This window comes from Rhamphochromis sp. 'chilingali' (genome assembly GCF_963969265.1).
Source record: "Rhamphochromis sp. 'chilingali' genome assembly, chromosome: 16".
Classification (NCBI taxonomy): domain Eukaryota; kingdom Metazoa; phylum Chordata; class Actinopteri; order Cichliformes; family Cichlidae; genus Rhamphochromis; species Rhamphochromis sp. 'chilingali'.
This window is the reverse complement of record NC_137943.1, coordinates 31,553,270-31,575,913: the sequence shown is the minus strand read 5'-3', so window position 1 is coordinate 31,575,913 and position 22,644 is coordinate 31,553,270. Positions and strand designations below refer to the sequence as shown.

At 39.7% G+C, this 22,644-nt stretch overlaps 1 protein-coding gene across 2 annotated transcripts; it reads right to left on the bottom strand.

The window, feature by feature from the left end:
* Nucleotides 1-265: 265 nt before the first annotated feature.
* LOC308383527 (WD repeat-containing protein 37) lies at nucleotides 266-22,628 on the bottom strand. 2 transcript variants are annotated; one of them, XM_080861564.1, is made up of 14 exons: nucleotides 21,571-22,628; nucleotides 18,518-18,685; nucleotides 13,418-13,514; nucleotides 13,008-13,103; nucleotides 12,818-12,882; nucleotides 9,122-9,257; nucleotides 8,777-8,848; nucleotides 8,514-8,558; nucleotides 8,118-8,194; nucleotides 7,799-8,039; nucleotides 6,625-6,766; nucleotides 5,549-5,683; nucleotides 5,179-5,293; nucleotides 266-4,982 (listed from the first exon to the last, which is right to left on the bottom strand). In XM_080861564.1, exons 2-14 carry the CDS (start codon nucleotides 18,653-18,655, stop codon nucleotides 4,851-4,853), a joined length of 1,491 nt encoding a protein of 496 aa, XP_080717690.1. In that variant the 5' UTR covers nucleotides 18,656-18,685; nucleotides 21,571-22,628; the 3' UTR covers nucleotides 266-4,850. The 2 variants fall into 2 exon arrangements, with proteins under 2 accessions (XP_080717690.1, XP_080717691.1); XM_080861565.1 differs by having other exon boundaries at nucleotides 7,799-8,036.
* Between the last annotated feature and the right edge of the window lie 16 nt (nucleotides 22,629-22,644).

The following is a 22,644-nucleotide window of genomic DNA, read 5'->3' as shown; positions in this document are numbered from 1 at the left end:
AAAACTACATTTTGTTGAATGTGACCTAAAAGAGAACTTCTTATGAAAGCCATCGGTGTTGGATACTATGAAGTTTCCATTATTAGACATGCAGATTGTCTTCTATATTAGTCAACTATTTTTATCACTGGAAATAAAATTATTTGTGTTAGTTTGTGTTGTTTTTATCTACAAATGCACAACAAATTTAAAATAAAAGCCTCCGTCCTAAAAATGTCCCAAGACATTAACACAATATACGCACACACAAATCAGACAGCAAATGTTCAAACAGCACAAATGTTTTATTTTTGTTTCACAAGCGACTGCTTGTTCCTCGTTGCACAGCTATAATCCACAAAACTCAGTAACATTTTCCTTTTTCTTTTTTTTTTTGGAGAACTGTGAGCTGTTGTGTTTTTGTTTTACATCGACCACACAAAACACAGTTTAAACACCGGGAGACCACAGTCTGACGAGGGTTCAGGATGGCAGCTTAATGACGGGCGATGCTCAGTGATCGGGTTTTTCTGATGGCGTGAAAGATGAAACTTAACGTTCGGTTAAAACTGGCGAGTCGTGAAGGTGGTAACAAAGTGGCTCAGTGTTGGTGGAAAGAGCAGTCGAGTGCAGTGAAAAAGTCAACAAGGAAACACACACACACACTCAAACAAATGTTCTGTCATTAAACCAGGGATGACGGCCGGAGGAACAGATTAGAGCCCCAACTTTAAAGATAATGACCACCTCTGCATATACATGCGAGATAAGAATACAACGCGTCGGTATTTACTACAGATTATTCATCTACTTCATGTAATCAGTCCATTTTCAGTCTCTTGTGTGGCGTCACTTTATCTTCAACATCAGAGCACAGCCCTGCACAACAGCCTGAGAGCGCTGCTCGTCATTTTCCGAATCAGTTTTCATTTTTTCCTGATACAATTTTGAGATTTCCTATCAACCTCCTACTCCTAGCACATTTATTTAGATTTCACTGATCTCTGAAGTTCTTTGTGTTCTCGTAAGTTAGCAAAAGCTCTGACAATAACAACATATGCGGCTTAATACAAAATAAATATGAGTAATGCTGGAAGGAAATCCTGTCTGTGCAAACAATTCTAAAGAAACCACAAAAAAAAATGTACAAAACAAAACCTCTGCCTGCGTCTTCCCTGGCATAAGTGACAAAATGAATTCTGTGAATGTGAATGAAAAAAATCACTATCAAGCAACAAAACTGAGTTACACCAGACAAGTGGTAACAACGTGTCATGTTATAAAAAAAGAAACACGTTGCAGCCACGTACAGCCAACCTTTCTTAATATATCACAGTCTGTGACACAAATGTTAAAGTAAGAGGAGTTCAACATTTTGCACACACACACACACACACACACACACACACACACACACACACACACACACAAAAGAAGATTGAAAAATGGTCTCACGATGTCCAACCAAGCAGAAACAAACATGTTTGCAGCCTGATATTTAAAACTGTTCCAGCCTCTGTGGCAGGCTTCCCTAAGCTTTAACTAACACTGAAGTTCAGACCTCTGTGCTTGTTTCACTTTATTCAGACTAATGATCCTTTCACACCTTCTATCATCAAACAGTTCTGCTGGAAAGTAAATATTCAGGGTTGCAAAAGGCGGCAGTAAAGCTCGACCATGTTTACCCACAAACAAACAAATAAAAAGGTATTTTGTTCCCACTGAAGAGATAAAATGTTAATCATATCAGTGTGCTTTCTACAAACCAGTGAACGCTCCACAATTATAAACATAAGTTTTACATGAATTGTGCTTGTTTACTGTGTCACTGCTGTAACTCACGAGTGGAACACACACACACACACACACACACACACACACACACACACACACTACAGAGTCTCCCATTCCCTCAAATGCAGCTTTGGCTGAGTCTTTTAGTGGCAGTGGGAAAGCGAAGCCAGTAACAGTAAACACGTCGCAACAGTGCTCACTTGTTTTGAAGTACCATTAAAAAAATGTGACACACAAGAGAATCCCCACGATATCGTTTCAACACTATTCACTAAAGGGCACTGCGATAAACTACAAAAAGGTTTTACAATCATGTCAGGCATTGGTACAACAGCTGGACTGAGCAGACAAGGGAACATTTCAACAGATCGATCTCTACGTTTGACGACACTTCTTTGATGCTCATTTAAAGTGGATGTTTTTTTTTCCTTTATCAGATGTCTGCACTGCAGAAAAAAAAGTGCATGCCTGTTGGATTCCTGGATCTGGGATAAACACACAGGGAAAAAAACAAAAACAAACAAACATGAAATCTTCATTTCTATCTGAGCAAATCCTGATTTTGCTGTTTAACACCGACTGGCTCCAAACAAAAGTGAGTCTCTAATTAAAATTCTAGCGAGGAAAGGTTCGTCCTGAACATTGCAGCACAAACAGAGCTGCACAAACTGGAGTGAGACAAACCCCTGTGCTGCCAGCACGAGATATTACCCTTTTTCAAAACCACCATCCTGACCATTAAAGTCCTTCAGGTTATGTGCCACCATGTCAGCTGACCAACAGCCAAAAGTTACCAGAAAAACATTTATTTCCAACAGCAGCAGCAAAAAGAAAAACTGTAACAGATACTTTTTTTAAAAAGTGCATCACTTGTTTATGCTTGCTTTGACATAGCTGTGACATCATCACACCAAAAAAAAACTTTCCACCACAGGACCAATCGGGAAGTTTTAGGGTGACGGTTTGCCAGTTTGTCAATGTGGGACTTGTTTCAGGGTCAAATACCAGCTACTACAGCTACTTAAATTTAGAGAATTCTTGAATGGGTTAAACTATGAAAAAGACTAGAAGAAGAACCAGCAAACTACTGGAAGCCAGGTGGAGAACAAGGAAACGGAGAAAAAAGATGAATAATGCAGGATGCCAAAGAGTCATTGCATGCTGACCCATGTTAGCCTTGGCAAAAACCAAACAGTGATGTGAAACAAACAAACAAAACAACAGTAGTACAAATGTCCTAAACATCGATAGGACCAACACATCAAAAGTGGCTCTGAAACACGAACAAGGCCAGTGGATCAGCGTAGTCTGGTAACACACCTGCACATGACTCACTGCTAGACTCAATGCTAGGTTTTGCAGTAGATGACAGCAACGAGCAGTCAGGGGTTATGTACTGAGGATTAATAATAAACCCAACATGGTTTAACTGAAGAGTCTACATTATTTAGCATGCAACGTTAGCTAGTAGCAAGTAGCTAACATTAATATCCATAAACAATAAGTAGCAACTTTTAGAGCTAAAAACTGAAGATGTGCTCAAAACTGCAGTTCCACTACTGTCCACTTGAGGCTGGCTCCAGAAGTGAGTGAATTCACAAAGAGCGCCGTGTTAAAATGCCCAACTTTACCGCATTAAAGAGCCTGTTTATAGCGAAAAACGCTTATAGCCTAGTAGATAGTTTCCTCCCCCATAACAACTCTACACAGGTTTTTTTTTTTCCTATATCCATCCATTTGCTTACTGTTAGCTTCAAAATTGGAGGTGTGGCGACTTTATCTGACAGGTATTGCAACACAGGTCACTGTATGGACATCGATACCATGTTGGTGCCTTTTGGATACCAACACGGTGGCTCCGAGCAACCGTCGCTAATACACTCATCTAAAACCAATGAGTGACATCACAGTGGCTACATGCATCTTTTATATACAGTCTATAGTTCAAACAGACAGTTGGTTATGTGGAGTAGTGTAATGTTTTGCTGCAGTACCAGTTACTCTTGTAAAATTGTTAGCTACTTGCTAAAGTTTCATGATAGCTCACCAACAAGCGGCCACTGGATGAACGTCGGCAGGCTCACATCGAGAACTCGCAGGAGTCATTTTACAGCCTGTATTGTAGCTTACTGGTCCTCAGTTACACTCTCATAACTATTGGTTTTCATTTATTATGCGAGTTACAGACAGAGCCAGGAGCCAAACAAAATGTTTGGAAACTTATTTCAGTTTCCAAGAAAAACGAAGAAAAAAAAAAAAGTCAAATATAATAGTGAATGCTGAAAACGAACGCTTTGTTAGATCCCAGTGCAGGACATGAGACTCAAGCGTTCCAGCAGTGAGGGCTTCCACTGCCACGTTGCATCATAACCTAGGAAATGTACGTGACGCAGAAAGTAAACAAGTTTCACAAATAAGTTTTCATTGATGTAACTCTTGCAGTGTATTAAACAGGGAAAACTAATGATATATAATGAGTGGATCCTTTAAAGCAGCAGACCGCTGTCTTTGTCCAGCATGAATCTGCTGTTAGTGGCACAGATTAGATTTAGAGTATTGCATTTTAAATCAGCATCAAGCAGAAACGTCAGCACGTCACAGATCTGATTTAACATTAACAGAATGCGTTTTTGTTCGCGGCAAAGAAGAAGCTCGTGTGCTTTTTTCATTAGAGATGCACAGGATTTTTTTTTCTCTTTTCCAGATGTTAAATCACTTCCACGCAAAGACCACAAATGTGTTTTGTATATTTTGGCAGCGGTGATTTAGTGAGCGTGACAGATGGAGTAGACAGCAAGTGCAAGGCCTTTTTCTGCTTTACCCCAAACAAAGGAGGAGAACAGAGCTCAAAAGACATCGAGTACAAATACCGACCCCCCCGTGGGCTCAAAAGACGGCTGCTGGAAACGACAGGAATTTCATCCTGTACATTACAACATGAGACAACTTTTCATCGACACAAAGGTACGAGACAAGTTTTCTCCAGCCGCCTTTTAACCCCACTCAAAGGTTTCAGTGTTTGATATTCCAAACAGACTTTTGGTGGCATTTCCCTGTAAGGTGACAGTAGGAGGAGGTCATTTCTCCTGCAGCAGAGCGGGGATGTTTATGTTCCAGCCGATGGCTTGCCGATCAAAGCCACAGGTGAACAGGTTGCAGGTGGTGTTGTCTTCACACCAAGCGGAGCAGCAGACCATGCGCCGGTGACCCTAAATCATAAAACAGAAGACGCGGCAGCTGTGAGGGTGACATTTTTACTTTGACGTGGATCCTGAGCATCCTTGTTCTTAAGCAGTAAACAGAAAATTTCAAGAGGCTGCACTTTTCATTTTTATTTCTGTGGCTTAAATTCTTAGTGGAGGTTTAGTCTTTGTTTTTTGTTTAAATGGTAAATCTCGCACTCACCTGTCTGTTGCTTCGTGGGAGTCGAGCCAGTCGCACCCCGGACATGTCAAACAGCCGGACCTGCCGATTGTCGTGAGGAAGAGCGATGATTTTCTGGTTCACCGACACGCTGATCCTGAAAGGAGTAAACAGGGAACACAGGGTCAGGCTTTATCTGCAGTATATGGTCTAATCAGAGCCAAATCACATTCATATTTGAAAGAGCAGGGACGCGTATGTTTGTGACATTTAAAACTGAGCCTTTTAAGCTCAATTCTGCTCCCTTATAAATACATTTGTAGATTTTTAGTAGACCTGCGTAGTCATTTTAATGTATTCCTTCCTATAATCGTTACTTTTTAATGACATAAATATAAACAGGTTTACACACCTGTTGACTGCAGAGTCTGTGCGGATGGTTGCTATGGGCGACCTCATGTTCTTCAGGTCCCACACTTTGACGGTTCGATCGTCGCTCCCAGACACCACGTTATCTCCCACTGTGAACACTGCTGACGTCACCGTGCTGCCACAGGACGAGAAAACAAGTCCAGTTTAGACTTCAGAAAACTTTCATTTCATCAGCTTCTTGTTCTGTTTCCTTTTAAAGCCGCTGTAACCGTTTCCATTACCTCCTAATTGCAGTTAGGAGGTAGGAACTGAAAACGTAATGTTTTATAGTGGATTTCTTTCAGATATCTATCATCAGTAAAGATAGTGGGTGAAGGGGCAGTGGTGGTATAAAGCCCTGTGCAAATATTAAATGATTTACTAGTCGTGCTTCACTCTGAAGTTGATAGATGGTCACTGTAAAGAACAAACTCTGATTACATAGATCTATCTTCCACCTAATCTTATATCCATCTGTGCTTTCCTTCACTCCCTTGGTAGTAGCTCCAATAAGCTGCTTTAAAGTTGAGAAGCAAACAGTAATTCCAGCCCCGCCCACTTTGCATTAGCATAACGTCACGTGTAACAGGTCGCTGAATTTTCTTCCACCCTCTCTGGTGACCATGTCAGTGTTAGTCTCTTGCTGTGTGCAAAGCTCATTTCACAGGTTTGTCACCAGCAAAGAAGAGCTTGTGCACAAATATGCCAGCAGCTGAAACCAAGCAGCACCAGCACTCAGGAATGAGAACTGACTATTAGTCCCCATAAAGTCCCTCATTAAAATATCCATCTTTACTGTGGCTTACAGCAACAGAAATGACCGTTAAAAATGGTACTGAAAAAGGTTTTTGTCTTTATAGCCAAACTCTCTATTCCTAATACAACACACACGTTAGGAAACATGTATGAAAGTTTGCATTATTTGAGACATAGCTGTATGCATCTATACACCAATGCAAAATAACTGGGCTTCCACTCCACTGTGGTTAATTGTACTACAGCACTCTAAAGTTCTCTTTATGAACCACCTGCCATAAAGGCAACAGATAGAGATGGATGCATGGGTGTTCGGCTTACTCAGTGTGCCCCTGGAACACGTTGACAGAGTGGATGGACGGGTCTCTGAAGTCCCACAGCCTGAAGGTGGTGTCCCTGGACGAGGTGACTACCAGACGCTGGGTGGGGTGTGTGCAGCAGTGGGTCAGCTCCTGGTCGTGCCCTGAAGAGACAGCAGCACACAGTGAGGAGCATACACACCTCCTTTTTTCCCTTCATGTTTATCTTTCTTTTTAAAAGCTGCCATTCTTACACTGAGGAATGTTTTCCAGTGCAGCTACACTGCACCATCTCCCGTTTAATATCTTAATTTATTCCAATTTCACAGAGAGACCTTCATTCGGCTGAACACCGCCCAGTTCAAAACTGACTGCAGCACCTTTAATGACACACAATCCCTCCCAATTTCCTGGTTTTTGTTCATCAGTCAGACAGATACAAACTCCACTGTCTGACATGACATCAGTAGGCAAGTGTAAGCACGTCCATCACAGAGGCAATCAAAAACGTTAGGAAATATTGAATGTTATAGTTTGATAAGCGAGTAGAAATAATGATTTATTTAGACATATGGTAAAATACTTTCTTGTCTGAAACTACACAAACGTGGGGCCTGATACTACATTTCTACACGCCTTAGAAACACCACAGGCCTCCTCTCAGGAGCAGAGGAGGCCTGTGGCGATTTAAACCGATTACATTCTCACTGCATTCCTCTTCTGCTTTGACGTAATTGGGAGAAGATTTACGATTCCCTGCTTTTCAAAAATGGCAGATTCCAAGTTGTACAGGTCATCTGTGTTTTAAATACAAACTGAAAGAATTAAGGGCAACACAATTACATCTCTGAGATAATAAACATCTACTTTAGGGAGATGACTAAATACATGCCAATGAAATAAGATCAGCACCATAAAAGGAAGCAGAATTTCATAACTGTAGTGCAGAACAGATGATTTGAAATGTTTAAACAGTTCATTTTCAACTAGAAAGGAGAACCACAGCTTTGCTCTAACTAACCAAATCTGACAATATAACCAAAAACACTTCACAGAAGTTGGGTCAACTCAACTCAACTAATAAAATGTCATCAAGTCAACTTCAGAGAGATTGAAAGGCATATTTTTCTCAGTGTGGGCTCCACATTTTTATAATAAACACAATATTTCATATTTCAATACTTTCGTCTTCCTACCAGTGAGTGAGTGGACCAGCTCTGACGTCTCCACATCGTACAGATTGGCGGCTCGGTCCCAGGAAGCCGTCACAACCTGTTTGCCCCCAACCAGCCAATCAGCAGCGATCACCACACCCTGATGGCTGCGGAGAGTTGTAGTCGCCACACGGATGGAAGGGCAGTCGTTCGGCCCCTCCGCCTCGCCGTCGGCCTCATCTTTGTCTGAGAAGTCCACGTCGTCTTCACAGGGTGTCTGCTGCTGATGTAGGAGGGAGAGGAAGAGGCGTTGACGACAGGAACACTAACAAGTTTTAAAATATTAAGGGGGAAAGCTTACGCTGATATCAGCAACAGGCTGTGGAGTCGGCAGCTGCACCATGTATCTCCAGATGTGAGCTGTCTGATCTCCAGATGCTGTGGAGGAGGCAGAGATAAAGGGGTAAAACAGCTGCTGAGAGTCAAGGAAAAACTAATAAAAAGAAATAATGCTCCATTTGTGTCCATGTTTTACTTTATGGTTAAAACCAGCAGTAAAAAGACAACAGCACTTATTCGTTGACACTTTCAGTCCTTCTGCAGAAGCCTTCTCGTGTCTGGGTTATGGTTTCTCAGATGTATGGAAACAATATTTCACTTCAGTTTTATTTTTCCAGCTGCTGCAATAAGTACACGCAACACAGATTTGGCTGCTTCAGCTTTAACTCTTAGTTATGTTGATACTGTCGATGGTTACCTGTTAGAGCCATCTGTTCAGTGGGGTGGAACTTGATGGAGTTCACTGTGGAGACACAGATATGCACTCTGTCACATGACAAACACCACTGAGGCATAGTATACCAAGTAATGTTTTTCTGACTGCCAGTTTTATGATGGCTGTTTAATCACTGTGCAATAACAATTTTAGCAGGTCACAATGCTGCAGGATCTACTCCTTAAACAGAAGAGATTATCACGTGCTGGTTCAGCAATTCCAGGGTTGGACATTTCTAACTCTACCTGATCCTTGATGACCCATATATTTGAGGAGGCACTTTCCCGTCTCAATGCTCCACAGCATAGCAGAGTGGTCTGTTGGAAAGCACACGGGACAGTCTGAGTTTTTATTTATTAACAATTGTCCATCACGCTTTAGTTTAGGTCTCAGCTTGGAAAGGAAAAAAAAAGATCTTAAACATGTTTAAATATGTTGACATTGTAAACAACAGAAGGAAAGATAAAGACACATGAACCTCTGAGTTTGAAGACAGAAGATGAAGCTAGAGACAAAACCACCGCCACAGAAATGAAGAAAAAATAAGACTGTATGACGTAAATAAAGTACGAGAGCATAAAAGAAAATACCTGCAGACGCTGTCCCGAGCACCACAGGTTGGGTCCTGGTGACGCTGAGGTCCCAGATGCCGTCCCTGTGACCCACATACTCTTTGACCAGCTGGCACACCGCTCTGGACGTGGTCGCTTTGAAACTGGACACAATCTGATGGTAACATCAAGCCAATGTTAACACTGACCAGGAAATCCCAGATAATCCCAGACGTGTCCCTAACAGGATTCCTACACACCTCACCTTCTCAAACCCCCCCCAACCCAAACATTCCAGGATCCATAATGTCACTAGAGGTGACTGAGGGGTCTTACATAAAAATATGTAAGAAATGTCTTTAAGTCTTTTCCGAATTGGTCAAATCTTTCAACACACCCAGTGTGAGGCCCCAGACAAATGTAAAACTAACAATGGAAATAATAAAAACTAAACAATCAACTGAACTGAAATGTGTAAACTCGCTCTGGAAACTAACTGAAACTAAATTAAAAACTAAATAAATAACTGATAATTCTGTTATTACAAACCAAATCCCTGACCCCACTGTCTCTCCTGACACTTGTCATCTTTCTCTGGGCCCCTCTTTGGCATTTTGGTTTGTTTGTTTTTTATTCTTTAAAGGGGATAAAAGTTTTAAGATGTTACTAAATCTAAAGTTCAATTTGATCACAGATTTTATTGTTAAGCCATCAGTTTCTCGAGCTGTGTAGGAACCCTGGTCTGATGGAGGGAGGGAGGAAGCAGGTCAGCAGGACTGAGGATCACTGAGGAGCTGCTCAGCAGGGTCCTTATAGTATGCCAGTGCTAATTAGCTTTGGTGAACAGCAGTGTTATTCACTGGGTTCAAGAGCTTTTACCAAAATATCTTTGTTCCTGTTTCTTTTAAAGCTCCTGAAGTATCAGACTGGCAATCGCACACTCAGACGAGCTTTAAAACAAACTACCAGACAAACCCAGATGAAAGCATTCGCATTATTCATACGGTATCAGTACTGCGGATCACTAAAACTAAAAAAGAGGGAGGAAAAAAGAAAACAAAGCGGCCAAAGTTATGGTTAGACACGAAACCGAGGAGTAGTTTTTGTCATCTGTATCAAGATTTTGTTGAGACGTTTACATTAAAGATGGGGATGATACAAACAGGACTTCTGGTTCGTTTTGGGCACAGACCACTAAATAAGTTCCAACTGAAACAAAGTAGGAGAACATCAAGACAGAAATCAATCATCTGATACACGAATCAAGAGAAACATTAAACAAAATCTGAAGGATTGAAGACAACAAATGATAGTCAAACGGATGACAGGGTGTGAACCAGCGGTTGTGATTGTTAGCAAGCAGAGCAGTACGTTCTCGTGTACAAAAATAAATAAATAATATGAAGCAAGTAATTTCTTATGTCTTCTGTTATAACACTGGGAATGATATTAATCCATAACTTGTGCACCTGTAACATCAACGCACCATGTTACATTTAAAAAAGCAGCAACAGGGACGTTTGGGGAGGTTTAAGGAAATGCGAAGCGCTGCAGAAGAATTATGGAGCAGTGACTCTCTACAGTTTGTAGTGTCAGAGTGCAGGCTGCCACAGCCACAGTGAGATTTTGCTTTTCTTAGTAAAATAATCAGTTAAAAGTGTGAATTATTTATTTAATATATCACTCCACGGTATGAATAACAGCTGGTCTTCTGTTCGGGGTCCCCCACTCGGCTGCTGGTTTCAGGCTGCTCTGCATAAGTATCATTCTGGCCACCAAAGTCCTCAAACTCACAAAGAGAGCAAACATCAACTTTCTGATGAAGGATCATCAGCAGTGATGAGAGCTGGACATGCAGCTACAGCTGAGCAGTTTTCAACAGAAGAGTCCCCATTTTCTATGTATTAGAAAATAGTATTTTCTAATACATAGTATTTTGACTACTCCCACTTGGGGATCTTAAATTAAATAAATAAATAAATAAAACAGCTATGGTAAGGCTTTTGAGTTTTAGAGTCCCATGCCCTAAAAACTGTGATCATACCTCATGTTTTTACCAGGAAAATGAGTCGTTCTGTCTGGGTTGTTACTTTAATTGAGGAAGTTCAAGTAACTCGGGATTCCTACGGCCAAGTTTTAAAACAAATATGAAGATATGTTTGGGTTTTCTGTCATTTTAAGTCACCCAAATATTTAAAGTCACCATTAATACTGACAGTTAAAAAGTAATCCAAGTAAAAACTAAACGTTTTTGTTTAAAAAAGCAAAATCTGTTATAGGCAAAGACTTTTGAGCAGGCCACACACGTGACTCTGCCAGCAATGATCTACAGCAGCCAGGAAATGCTCCTCAAAAAGCATTTTGAAGCTGGTCCGTGTTAAAGATGCCTCCACAGTGTACCATTATGTGAATGCCGACGGTAGCGGCATAAAACGAAATAAAAAGGTGCAACTGAAAAGGCCCGTTAGGGAGATGATAAAGAGCTGGTTTATCTCACGCAGGTAATGAGAGAAAAGCTCAAAAGCCTACATTTGGATGACCAAGTCTCTTGGGGAGGGAGGTTCGCCCCCCTGGCTGGGCTGTTCATGCATATTGGCACACAAGGGGAAGAAATCAACAAGTTACCCATGAGTCTCCACCCCACAACTCCCAGCTGGTTACGCTGAAGTTGCGGGATCCACCTACTCTGGCATGGCAAGAATTTGAACGCGGCTACAAGCAAAAAAGTGAAAAAAGAAAGCAAAGCAATTCTTTTCTTTAACATTCAAAAGTCATGTGAGCTCACACGGACAAAGCGGAAACAGGCGCTAAATAAACCTCCTCAAATTTTTGTCTTTACTGACTGCAAAACAAGTGACACTGAACATTTTTACTGCGTTGTTTTCTTTATATAATTGAGATGGACAAAATAATATTAAAAATAGACTAAGGGTGCTCTTCATGATGCCAACGAGCTTCGTCTCTCCTCCCATGGCTCAGAAATGATGCATCTATACTGAAGTCTTGTTTTTTTGTTTCTTTGTTTTTTAAATTGAGGTGACGTATACGAGCTGCACCTCTACACGGCACAGTTTACTCTCACTGTGCTTCCTTTGTTGTGCTGTGAGTAAGAATCAACAGATAATAGAACATGGTAAATGTATGATATGAATAATGTGCCATCACACATAATGTGTGATAAACCTGAAATAAAGAAATAATTTTATGGCAAAATGTTGAATCATCACACAAAGTAGTTGTTTATTTTACCACTGACACGCTTACACAGCCACACCGTTTATTACCCTTCAGGTTATAATAATGAAGGTAAATAAACAGCCGAGAACTTATAAGAAGAAGACACTTGTACATAAATTGGAAGGTTTAAAAGGAATATTCAATATAGATTAAAACAAACAGTATTACTACTGCTAATAATAATAATCAGCTATTTTTGTCAGTTCAAGTATTTAATAAGTAACTACCTTTTATCTGAGTTCTGGGGTCATTTATATCAATTATTTTGAGCTCATTTAAGGAAGAGCCACAGTTGGAGGAAATGAGGAAACACGTTAGTATAATGAAAAGCACCCAAAGGCTCACAAAAACTGAACTTCAGATCTTTTGTGAAGGAAGGATTTACAGAAACTCTGTTTAATAAGCAATAATTACAGAAAATTTCCAAAACCTTACAAACTGGTAACTTATAATATCAGATACATAAAACAATTTAATTTACAAACATTTTCGATTTACCTTGCTCGTTGAGGCCTTGTAGGTCGTCTTCAGCTTTTGAGAGAGCTGGCTGGTGCTGTGGCTCGCTGTGAATTTCATACAAAAACAAAAAGAAGTCAGAGAAGTCAAAGGTCAGAGGATTAAAACAATCAAAAAAAAAGATGAGTAATATATCTATGCTACCTATAACATAACTGTACATGAATCTCACCTTTTGTTTTAAGTGCTCCTTTTGCTAAATCTGCCCCTTCAAATGTTTGTCCCTCTGCAGCCAAGCGATCATTCAGTGTTTCAATCTCTCTGCGTACTGAAAGTCAAACATGTCGCGCATTAAAAGACATCTGAATGTGTCGTTTTATTCACCACAGCAGGGTTAGCAAGTTACTCTCCATTGCTGAGTAGCAGCTTTCTGCTTACTTGGCCACAGAAACTGATAAATTCATTTTATTTTGTAGGAATTTATCATTTTTTTCATGCATCTCAATAAAAAAAAAAAAAAGTTAAATGCATTGAATAAAATTAAGAAATGCAAACTGCTTTCGTTTTTGTGTTGGGTCTCTTGCTACACAGTGAATTATTACAAAAGCTAGAGCAATCACTTCTGCTTTCATGGGAACTTACATTCGAGGTTTTCTATGTAGAGGTTTTCAAACTCCCTCTCGATCTGACTGAACAGGTCCAGCAGATTGCTCCTCAGAGACAGAGGCAGCTTGGAGTCCTGGAGAGGGTGGAAAAAAGGAGAGCATTAAAAAAAACGTGGAAATATGAGGGATTATCCAAAGAAGCTGTTCTGGTCACTTGGCCACCTTACTGACGTGCCTCTGCCCACTTATTTTGAAGGATTAACTAAATTATATCTAACTTAATTTCACTGACTAGGGCAAACAAACTGCTTCCTCTGGATGTTTTCAGTGGGAGGAAGATTTCATTACCCTGAATAGAATCGACTTTGTGCCATTTTCTAACCTGGATCATTGAGCATGCATCAGGACTGACTGTGAAACATGACAAAAAATGCTTCAGACATTTGCTGGCGCTGCCCAAAAATAAGGCATTACAAAGACGTTTTCCCTAGGAAGGTAAACTTCTACCATCCTGTTGCAGAGTTCTCCCATAGATTTCAATCCATTCTCTGAGCACGAAAACAACATTACAGAGTGAGAAAGCCTGCAGAACAAGCAGGCTATATATCTGGTACCAACAGCACAAATTTACTGCAACAAAGCACAGGAACAGCCTCTTATCACACCATAAACCTGGAGGAAGGAAATAATCGTGAACTCAGGCTTGGGCAGGAAAGAAGGAAAGAATTAGTAAAATCATCCATAAAAGTGAAAGAAACAGTGAGATGGTTACAGAGCACTGGGGAGGTCTTGGTGCCTTACAGGTCTGAATGTGTTTTTATAGGGCAAACAAACAGGCTTTGACAAATGTATACCATTCTGCAAGACTACTGCTGCTATAAAAGGAAACTCTAGACAGAATTTCTCTTTATCCCATTTTACAATGTGCTTTAAACTTCCTTAAATAATCTATAATGTGTTGTAATGGACTGATATACAAATAAAAATAAATACACAATATCTGACTTTTTTTTAAAGAATGTCATGGGTTAAACTGATATTTAGACGATTTTAAAAAATGTCCATCAATGGGACATTAATCACTGCAGTTTAGGTTAAGAGTCATTTGATAACTGTAGCTTTCAAGTTTCTTTAAATTACATGAAAAGCACAAAAGATTTAACAGAAAAAACCCAAAAGACACAAAAAGAAAAAAAGAAAAAAAAAAGGTAAGCGTGCACAAATTCAGACATTTTTTAGAGGTTATTCCCAAAGGCAACATAATGTGATGGGAAAGTCTGCACAGTAACTGCCTCTGATTAAAAAATAAATAAATAAATCCATCCTCCCTCTTCACCCCTTATCCAGCTCAGAGGTCAGGTCACCAAGCAAGACCAACACAGAGGCAGACAACTGTTCATGCTTTAGAAGCTCTAATAAACTAAACTCGACAATAAGTAAAAAACAAATACCCAAGGACAAAAACTATGATGAAATATATGACACCTGAGGGTGTGCTCACGTCAGGCATTCCACACTGCGCCTGAGCATGCCTGCAAAAACAGCATAGTTGGACACATGTAGCATGACTGGTGATGAACTCTACCCTAACGACAGCCAGCACATGTACAGAGAGGGCAAAAGTCATCACCTCCAAAGATGATGACCACAAAAATGTATAAAAAGATTAACCTTGTCATAGTCTGTAGGAGCACTTTACAAGAGAAGAGTATGTGAGAGGAGAGGGTACATCCTCAAACAACTGTTAAAAAAGTCATTTAAAATAATAAAAAACAAACAAACATAAAAAGCACTGACAAAATGTCCAGTGCTTTAAAAATCAAGTGTTATAAGTCAGATTTGAATCCACCTGAGAAGGCTTTTTCACAGCGAGTAAACAGTTTTGTGTCGCTTTCCGTCTGTAGTTGAGTCAGCAGCTTCGACACAAGCACGGAGTGGAAGAGATCTCCAAGCTTTGGCCAGTCACGATGAAACGGGTCAGTGTGTGGAGCTCTCTTCGTTGTGTACTCTGCACAAAGCATGCCTTCTTTCTTTGACTGCCTTTGTGCTCGCAGCTACTTACATAGAAATCGGTCGTGGGTCAGCATTCAAAGGCTAAAGGGTTTGTGCTACATTTGAGATAATGACGTGAAAAAAAAAAAAGAGGGCTGACTACGACACAATGCTGCATGATGATACATGTACTGCTGCGTGAAGCCACAAGTCTACAGACTAGAGCACACTGAGGTATGAGATCTCAAAGTCCAAAACGACTGAAAATCTTTGCCTAAAATGAATCAAATGAGGGCAAAATGCAAAACATTCTTATGTTTTTAATTAGTCTTATGCTCAAAAGACAAATTCCTTTATATTAATCCTTATTACCGGTGTGGAGAACATTTTACGCACATGTGAGAAGTCAGAATATGTTAACATATATGAGCCTTGATCCCACAGGATTCAACATAACCAGTGGGTCCAATGTTGGGTAAATACACTGGCCAGGTGCTGGAGAGTGACATGTTTCCAACAGACAAGTTCAGCCAGGAACCGACTGAAATGAAACATAACTAATGACTATTATTTTTCTGTTTTCACATGAGTAAACAGATGTTCAAATAAAAGCTTTACATTTGGTGAATTTCCTGTAACCTTTGTTGCAAGTTGACAGCGATACCTACAAATGCAGGGAGAGTCTAAAGAGGCATGATACAGATTTTGAATACAACCAAAATCCACTGATACATTAGGCTATTTCCTTACAGACTCAGGATTAGTATATAAAGAAGGTGATGTAAGATTCAAACACCTGCTGATTCTTCACATCAGTAGAAACATATGCAAGATTGAAGTCACATCCTTCATGTGCATCATTATTTACATAGACCAGCACTATTGTGATTTGCATAAGAACAACTTTTCCACCTCAAGTTCACAGAGCTGAAAACATCCCATCTTCTCTCAAAGACATACTAAACAGGTCACAAACACTGATTTATTTGTAACTGCAAAATGTAGATATTATTTAAATAAACACAAAAGAAAACATCCTGTAATCTAGAAATAGTCACATTTTTTAAGGAGACTAGAAGTGCAGCAACGACCACACCTCACCTCCACCTATTACTAATCAAGCCTAAACTACACCAAACGTATACAACTAATGCTAAAGCTCTACAAACTATGAGGGAAGTTACACTATTATCTGAAACACAGAGGGCGAAACACCTGAAACTTACCTCCATTCTCATGAAGGATTCCAGATTATCAGAGGACTGAGACCAAAAGGGACCAGAGTGAGAAAACAAAAAGTCATGAGGAAGGGATTACACCACGTCTGGTTAGAAACAGGCGCTTTCAGCAGGTTTAAATCTGCAACAGATTTAAACCTCTTTTCACTGCATGATCACAAGTTCAGCTTCCACATTCAGGGAGTTTTAGATTTGCAATTTAAGAAATTTGCACCATTTCTTCTTCTTAAGGTTATGAACCTTTCTTGCAGCAGGAAAAGCACGGATGCTGCTGACAACATTATCAATGTTACCGCTACGCTCAGGTGTCTCAGTAAACTAGAGCTGCTGAATGGTCATAAAGTGATAAAGACCTCCATCTGTGCTTTTCCTACTGTGACATGTGAAAAGGACCAACATACAAATGCAAAAATAAAACAATAAATTACCTTAACTCAAGAAACAAACGCACATTGATTTTGATTCTTGGACTCTACTAACATAGATCAAAAATAATCCTTTTTTTTGTTCACTATCAGTTTTGATTATGTTTTTCTAGTTTCCTTTCTGCTCCCTTTAAGGGAACTTTCTTCTGATTAGCTGTCTCTTACAAATAAAAGGTTTGAACAGCAGGTGCTCAGAGACAGAGCTGTGCGCCTGAGACAATCATATTCATCATGTGCCACATCACTGACATCATACAGAGCCAAGAGTAAAAAAAAAACCTGTCTGAAGCAGGCTGCCTGAGCGTTTGGCCCACGGGGAGTACAATGTTTTACAACCATCAGCTGCAACTTTATATCCACCAGTAAGATAATCATGTATTGACCAAGCATTAACAAACAAGCAATAATAAAGCAATAATAAACCTGGTTATTAAAAAGTTTTACTGAATTTCTTCATATAAAAACACTAAAGTTAATTAGGAAAAAATCCTGCCAACCTAAATGAAACACAGGTCTGAATATCTATTAAGTCTACATGGCAGAGTGTGTTCAACACAGTCAGTCAAGACTGAAACCCAAAACCACATGTATGGGCTGAGCCAACAATGCCCTCACGTATTAAGGCTCACACGAGGACAACATTAATCCACGTGAAGCAGCAAACCCTGCTTTACAGATGCAGCTCAGCACTTTGTCAGACCCGAACAAACGATCCTGATATTTTTATTTTTATCTGAAGGTGCTGGACAGTATGTTAAAGCCAAATGCTAAAATGCCTCCCTGGCAAATAAATGACATGCACTGATCCTTTAAGAAACTGCAATAAAAAGGTGCTTCAGTGATTTTTGTAAGTGGTTAGATTACAGGTACACCAGGCAGGTGAGACAAGCCAGTGAACTGTGTTTCAGTTCAACAGGCTTTAACTCTCCCTGCTCTACATGTGCACCTCTAACTGAAGCCAAGTCTTAATTCAGAGGCTCCTAATCCTTTCCCTCTCCCTTTTTTTCTTGATTTACTCTCGATTCAGATAATTACCTCCAGGTAAGCTGTGTTTACCCTGCATCCTACGAGTATTTCAGCTCCTTATTGGCAGGCCACAGAGAAAGCGAGCAGGGTTTTTAACACCTGAGAAACAGGAACAAACACCACTGAGCTGAACGATCCACCCGAGCGAAGTTCAAATGGCTCAGCCTGTTCTAAATCCATCTGTTTATCCACTAAATGAAAACAATCTTACAGCACTCATCCAGTAATTGTGGCAAGCCAGCAACAATATAAACCATCATGTGTCCTCTAAACGGTTGTATTAAAAGCTAATTGGCTTAGGCTTACAACCAAAGTGCTTACGGGTGCTCACAGAAACAGCAGGACAGCACCAGGCTAATGCTGAAAGACAGCAGAGGAGTGCAGTTTCCAGAGGAGTAGCTGGAAATACAAGGCAGTTTTCATCCGTTCTCAGGGTACAATTTAAGGAATCATCACCTGTCCCTCCAGCATGTCTCTCTGCAGGCCGGAGCGGTCCTGCTCAGTGCTGTTGGTCCTGCGGATGGACAGGCTGTGGGACTTCCTCTTCTGCTTGGCCTGGCGGGCAGCAGCGCTACTCCCGCTCTCCACTGGCATCCCTCCGTTCAAACTTGATGCAACCACAGACTGAAAGTATAAAATCACAAAAGAGAGGCTGACCAAAGGGCGAAGAGAACAGATCCAGTCTTCTTCACTCACTGCAAAGCATCAAGACGAAATCCTAACCACTGCCAAGTACTGCACTTGGCAGTGGTTTTATTTGGCAGCTTCCACGTGTGAATGTGTGAAATGACAAAGTGAATGAGTGTGAAACAGAGTGTTGCTCAGCGAGCACGCTTAATAAATCCCACTGGGATAGAAACTGAGAAGCTAACAACCACATCACAACCTTTTCTTTCAGCTCCAGAAACTGAAAACTGTCTGTGTTCAATATTTTGTTAGAAGAAGCTGAAATGTTCCAGTGAGAGACGAGCAATATTTGGAAGAAAAAAAAAAGATTATGGTTTCACAACAGCCAAAAGCTCATTCAATAATTAGACATGTAGATTTGCTACATTCACTAATAGAAATGTTCTCACTTTATGCAAGAAACGGCTGCACATGCAATATATGAAAAAAAAAAAAAACCTCTGAAATATTCAGTCTTTTTAACTTCATTCTGGAAACAAATAATACATTTGTAAAATGGATGAAGCAACAGGCAGAGAGGTTTTTGGAGAAACAAAATAATTGTTTCCAGATTACAAAGATATATTACTGTAATAAAATCCTGTCTCAGGTAACATTAACCCTTCGGTTATTTATTACAACATTAATCTTCATGACAAAATACAGAGAAAATTACATTGGATTGGACCTTTTGGCAGGCCTGCTCTGGCCCGGATTGTTCAAACCAATCTGCATAGTGCCACACCCACTTTTCTCTACCCAAGGAAACCAGTTTACCTGTAAGCTTACCAGAAAGGAAGCAGTTAAAGTTTTATTTTAAAAAAGAAAACAGAAGGTCTACAATATTAAATCTAAAAAAGCATCAGAATTTCCAACAGAGGAAACTGAAATAACAGCACCAGAGAAGGACGCCAGAGACGGCAGAACACTCAAAAGTGTTTTCTCTGGAGTGACAACAGTTTAAATGTTTTAAATAGGGTTACTTATGGCTCTGAGATGCAATTACATGAAATCTGCAAGTAAAAAAAAGAAAGAAAGAAAAAGAAAAGGTCTCATGTCAAATTTAGTGTAATAAATAGAAGAATGGACAAAAGAGGAAAAGAAGGACGAGGAGTTGTTGATCTGTGAGCCCAGGCCTCAGGTACAAACCTCTGAAGTACATAAAGTTGAGTCAAAATGTCAAACATTTTAATTTGCATTATAAGAGAACTTCAGTAAAGTTAATTTTATACCTACTCCAAGCATAATTATCTGTGGCTACAATAAAAGTACTTAACGAAAGAAAACAGAGTCACTGATGAACTGCAAAGTCCTTAACCCAACACTGGATTAATTATGATCCTGTCATTTGAGCAATTTTAACCCAATATTAATTTTTCTTTTAATATCACCGTTAATGCCAATACCAGTTTATCATGGCACAAGTGGCCAGAAAATCAGTGTTTTTAGATGATTTTATACTTGGGCATTTTTTTAAAAACACATATTTTACCCAAGGAACATAACTTTATGGAGTTGACATCCACCCACTCATGTCTCCTTATGAGGGTGGGCCAGGTCAGTCATTTTAAGGGCTGTAACTAAAATGAATGCAACATTTTTCATGACTTCATTAAATGTTCTAAAGATACAGGAGAGAGAAGAAGAAAAAAAAATCAGGTGGGCAGCACTCACTGACTCGTTCTTGTCATTTCATAAATCAGTGAGAGAGAGCAGAATATTTTCCTCTTTGAAGTGTTCAGGTTGGCGTTTAACTTGTTTATCATGAATCATAACTACAAAACAAAATCCCACACCATGATAGAAGCGGATGATCAACATCCTGCCCACTCCTACTTGTTATGCAGCTGAATAATTTCTAAGATGTTAAAAGAAAGCCTGCTGATCATACATTCATCAGGACCCATCACTTGAGATGTATGTATTTTAAAATAATCTAAATATTACGAATGACAAGTTACTTACCCCATCTGACTTACACAAAAAGCCTATGTGTGTGTTTTGCTCCAGGAACATTTCTGAGGTTTGAGTAATGTTTACACTTCACTGCTTACTGCCAGAAACAGATTATCAGAAGTCGGCTGAGGTGATAAGAACGCCAGGTTGCGTTGGATGACTTTACCCTTTCTACCGAGAAAAGAGGTCTGGCCCCTGTGTGCCAACCAACAGTCATCGTCGACCTCTTAATTTTATTTTTTTCGGTTTTAAGTTTTGTTGGATTTAAGAACCAAAACTACTCAGTTATATTTAACCAACAAAACAGTTGGATTAGGTTCAGGAAAGGACAGTAATTTAGGTTCAACTACACAGAGAAACACGAAAGGAAGATTAATTTTTGGATGTTCAAATCAGTCTTCACACACATCTGAGCCTGGTGTGTGTTACATTTGTCCTTGAGTTGACACAAAGGTGTCTGGATACTAAAACATGCAAATAAGATGCGTTTTTAAATCACCAGTCAGGCTGAAACTATCACAGACATCAGAGAGTCGTCTATCCGTTACTGCCCGTTTCTGAGGAATAAAACCAGCCTTGTTTAGCTGTCTGGTGCCTAGTTCCTCCTGCTGACTGTCACTGGTGTAAGCGCAAAGAAAACAGCGCTAAGGTCACATTATCTTGCATTACATTTGGATAAAATGTTTTTTTATTTAAAAAAAATAGCATTTAAGGTTTTAAAAAGAACGAAGATACCTGGGGGGAAAAGTGGACCTTAACATTAGCAGTTCTAGACAATTTAAAGCGGCGATGCCCAGCTTAGCCAAGCTAACGTTTCCCCGATTAGCTGGTGCTGCCAGGCATGCTAACGGTGAAAATAACCTGCTCAAACATGGAGGCCAACTCACCAGAAAGTCTACAAATACTCGTTTTTATTTCGGGAGTGGATGGGAACTGATGTCGTCGCTAACATTTTCTTCAAGGTCTGAGAATGCTGCGCAGGTTTTGTCCAAAATCCGCGTTGACAGCAGACGGGTACCGTTACGCGAGAAAAGATAACGAAGCCAATTCCGGTCCGAGGTTTTTTCGCAATAAAAGCCTACGCCGGTCACAGCAAAACTCCATCCAGACTTTGTTAGTTTCTTGTTTTCTTGATTGTCGCCACATAAAAACAAACTAGTCTAAATTTATGGAGCTTTTACAAATAAATTACATGTTTTTGTAAATTTGGCTTCATGAAAATTAAATTAGGGCATGAAGCCATTTCAGAGATATAATAAAAGCACTAAAAGCGGTTTTAATCATGCTGGTGTAAATGCTTTCTAATAATGGACATAATGAACAGGGTCTAGGAAAAGGTCCAAGCTCTAAAACCAGGTCTTAAAAATCCCAGAAAACACACATCCGTAAAATGACAAAAAAACAAACAAACAAACAAACAAAAACGTGACAGTAATCGACCCCAAATAGACATAATGGTGGTAAAAAGAGATGACAAATAATCACAGCATAGCACAAAGACATGAACAGCTATCACAAGGAGACACAAAACGACCCCAGAGAGAGAATGGGGTAAAAAGAGATGCAAAATGAGCTAAAACTGTAAAATAAAAAAAATCTAAATGTAACACAAAACAGTATCAAAAAACAACTGTAGGAAAAGATGCAAAAAGGTCATACAAAAAGGATCAAAGAGAGAAAAACAACCGAAATGAGACAGTTACTACCAAAATGTGAACCATCACAACAAAAAGAGTTGAAAATTAACCATGAAATTAAACTAAAAAAAAGAAAAGAAAAAGAGATGATTGGTAGGACTGTCCATGTTTGTTATGAAAAAAATGAAACATTCAACTAAAAGGGTTTGAAAAACATGTTGGTGCATATTTAACACAAGCAAGAAAATGTGTTATTAAAATGTGAAAGTAAGTTTGGATGTGACGTTTCAGTGCAACAAAACTGCACGTTTGGTGCTGCAAAAT

What these genes read in the sequence shown, in the direction of transcription:
- LOC308383527 (XM_080861564.1), bottom strand. Translation starts at nt 18,655, where the DNA reads ATGCCAGTGGAGAGCGGGAGTAGCGCTGCTGCCCGCCAGGCCAAGCAG. An exon ending in ACAAGGCCTCAACGAGCAAG is followed by an intron (nt 9,258 to 12,817) that starts GTAAATCGAAAA and finishes TGTTACCATCAG; the next exon opens with ATTGTGTCCAGTTTCAAAGC. An exon ending in GCTGGTCCACTCACTCACTG is followed by an intron (nt 6,767 to 7,798) that starts GTAGGAAGACGA and finishes CTGTCTCTTCAG; the next exon opens with GGCACGACCAGGAGCTGACC.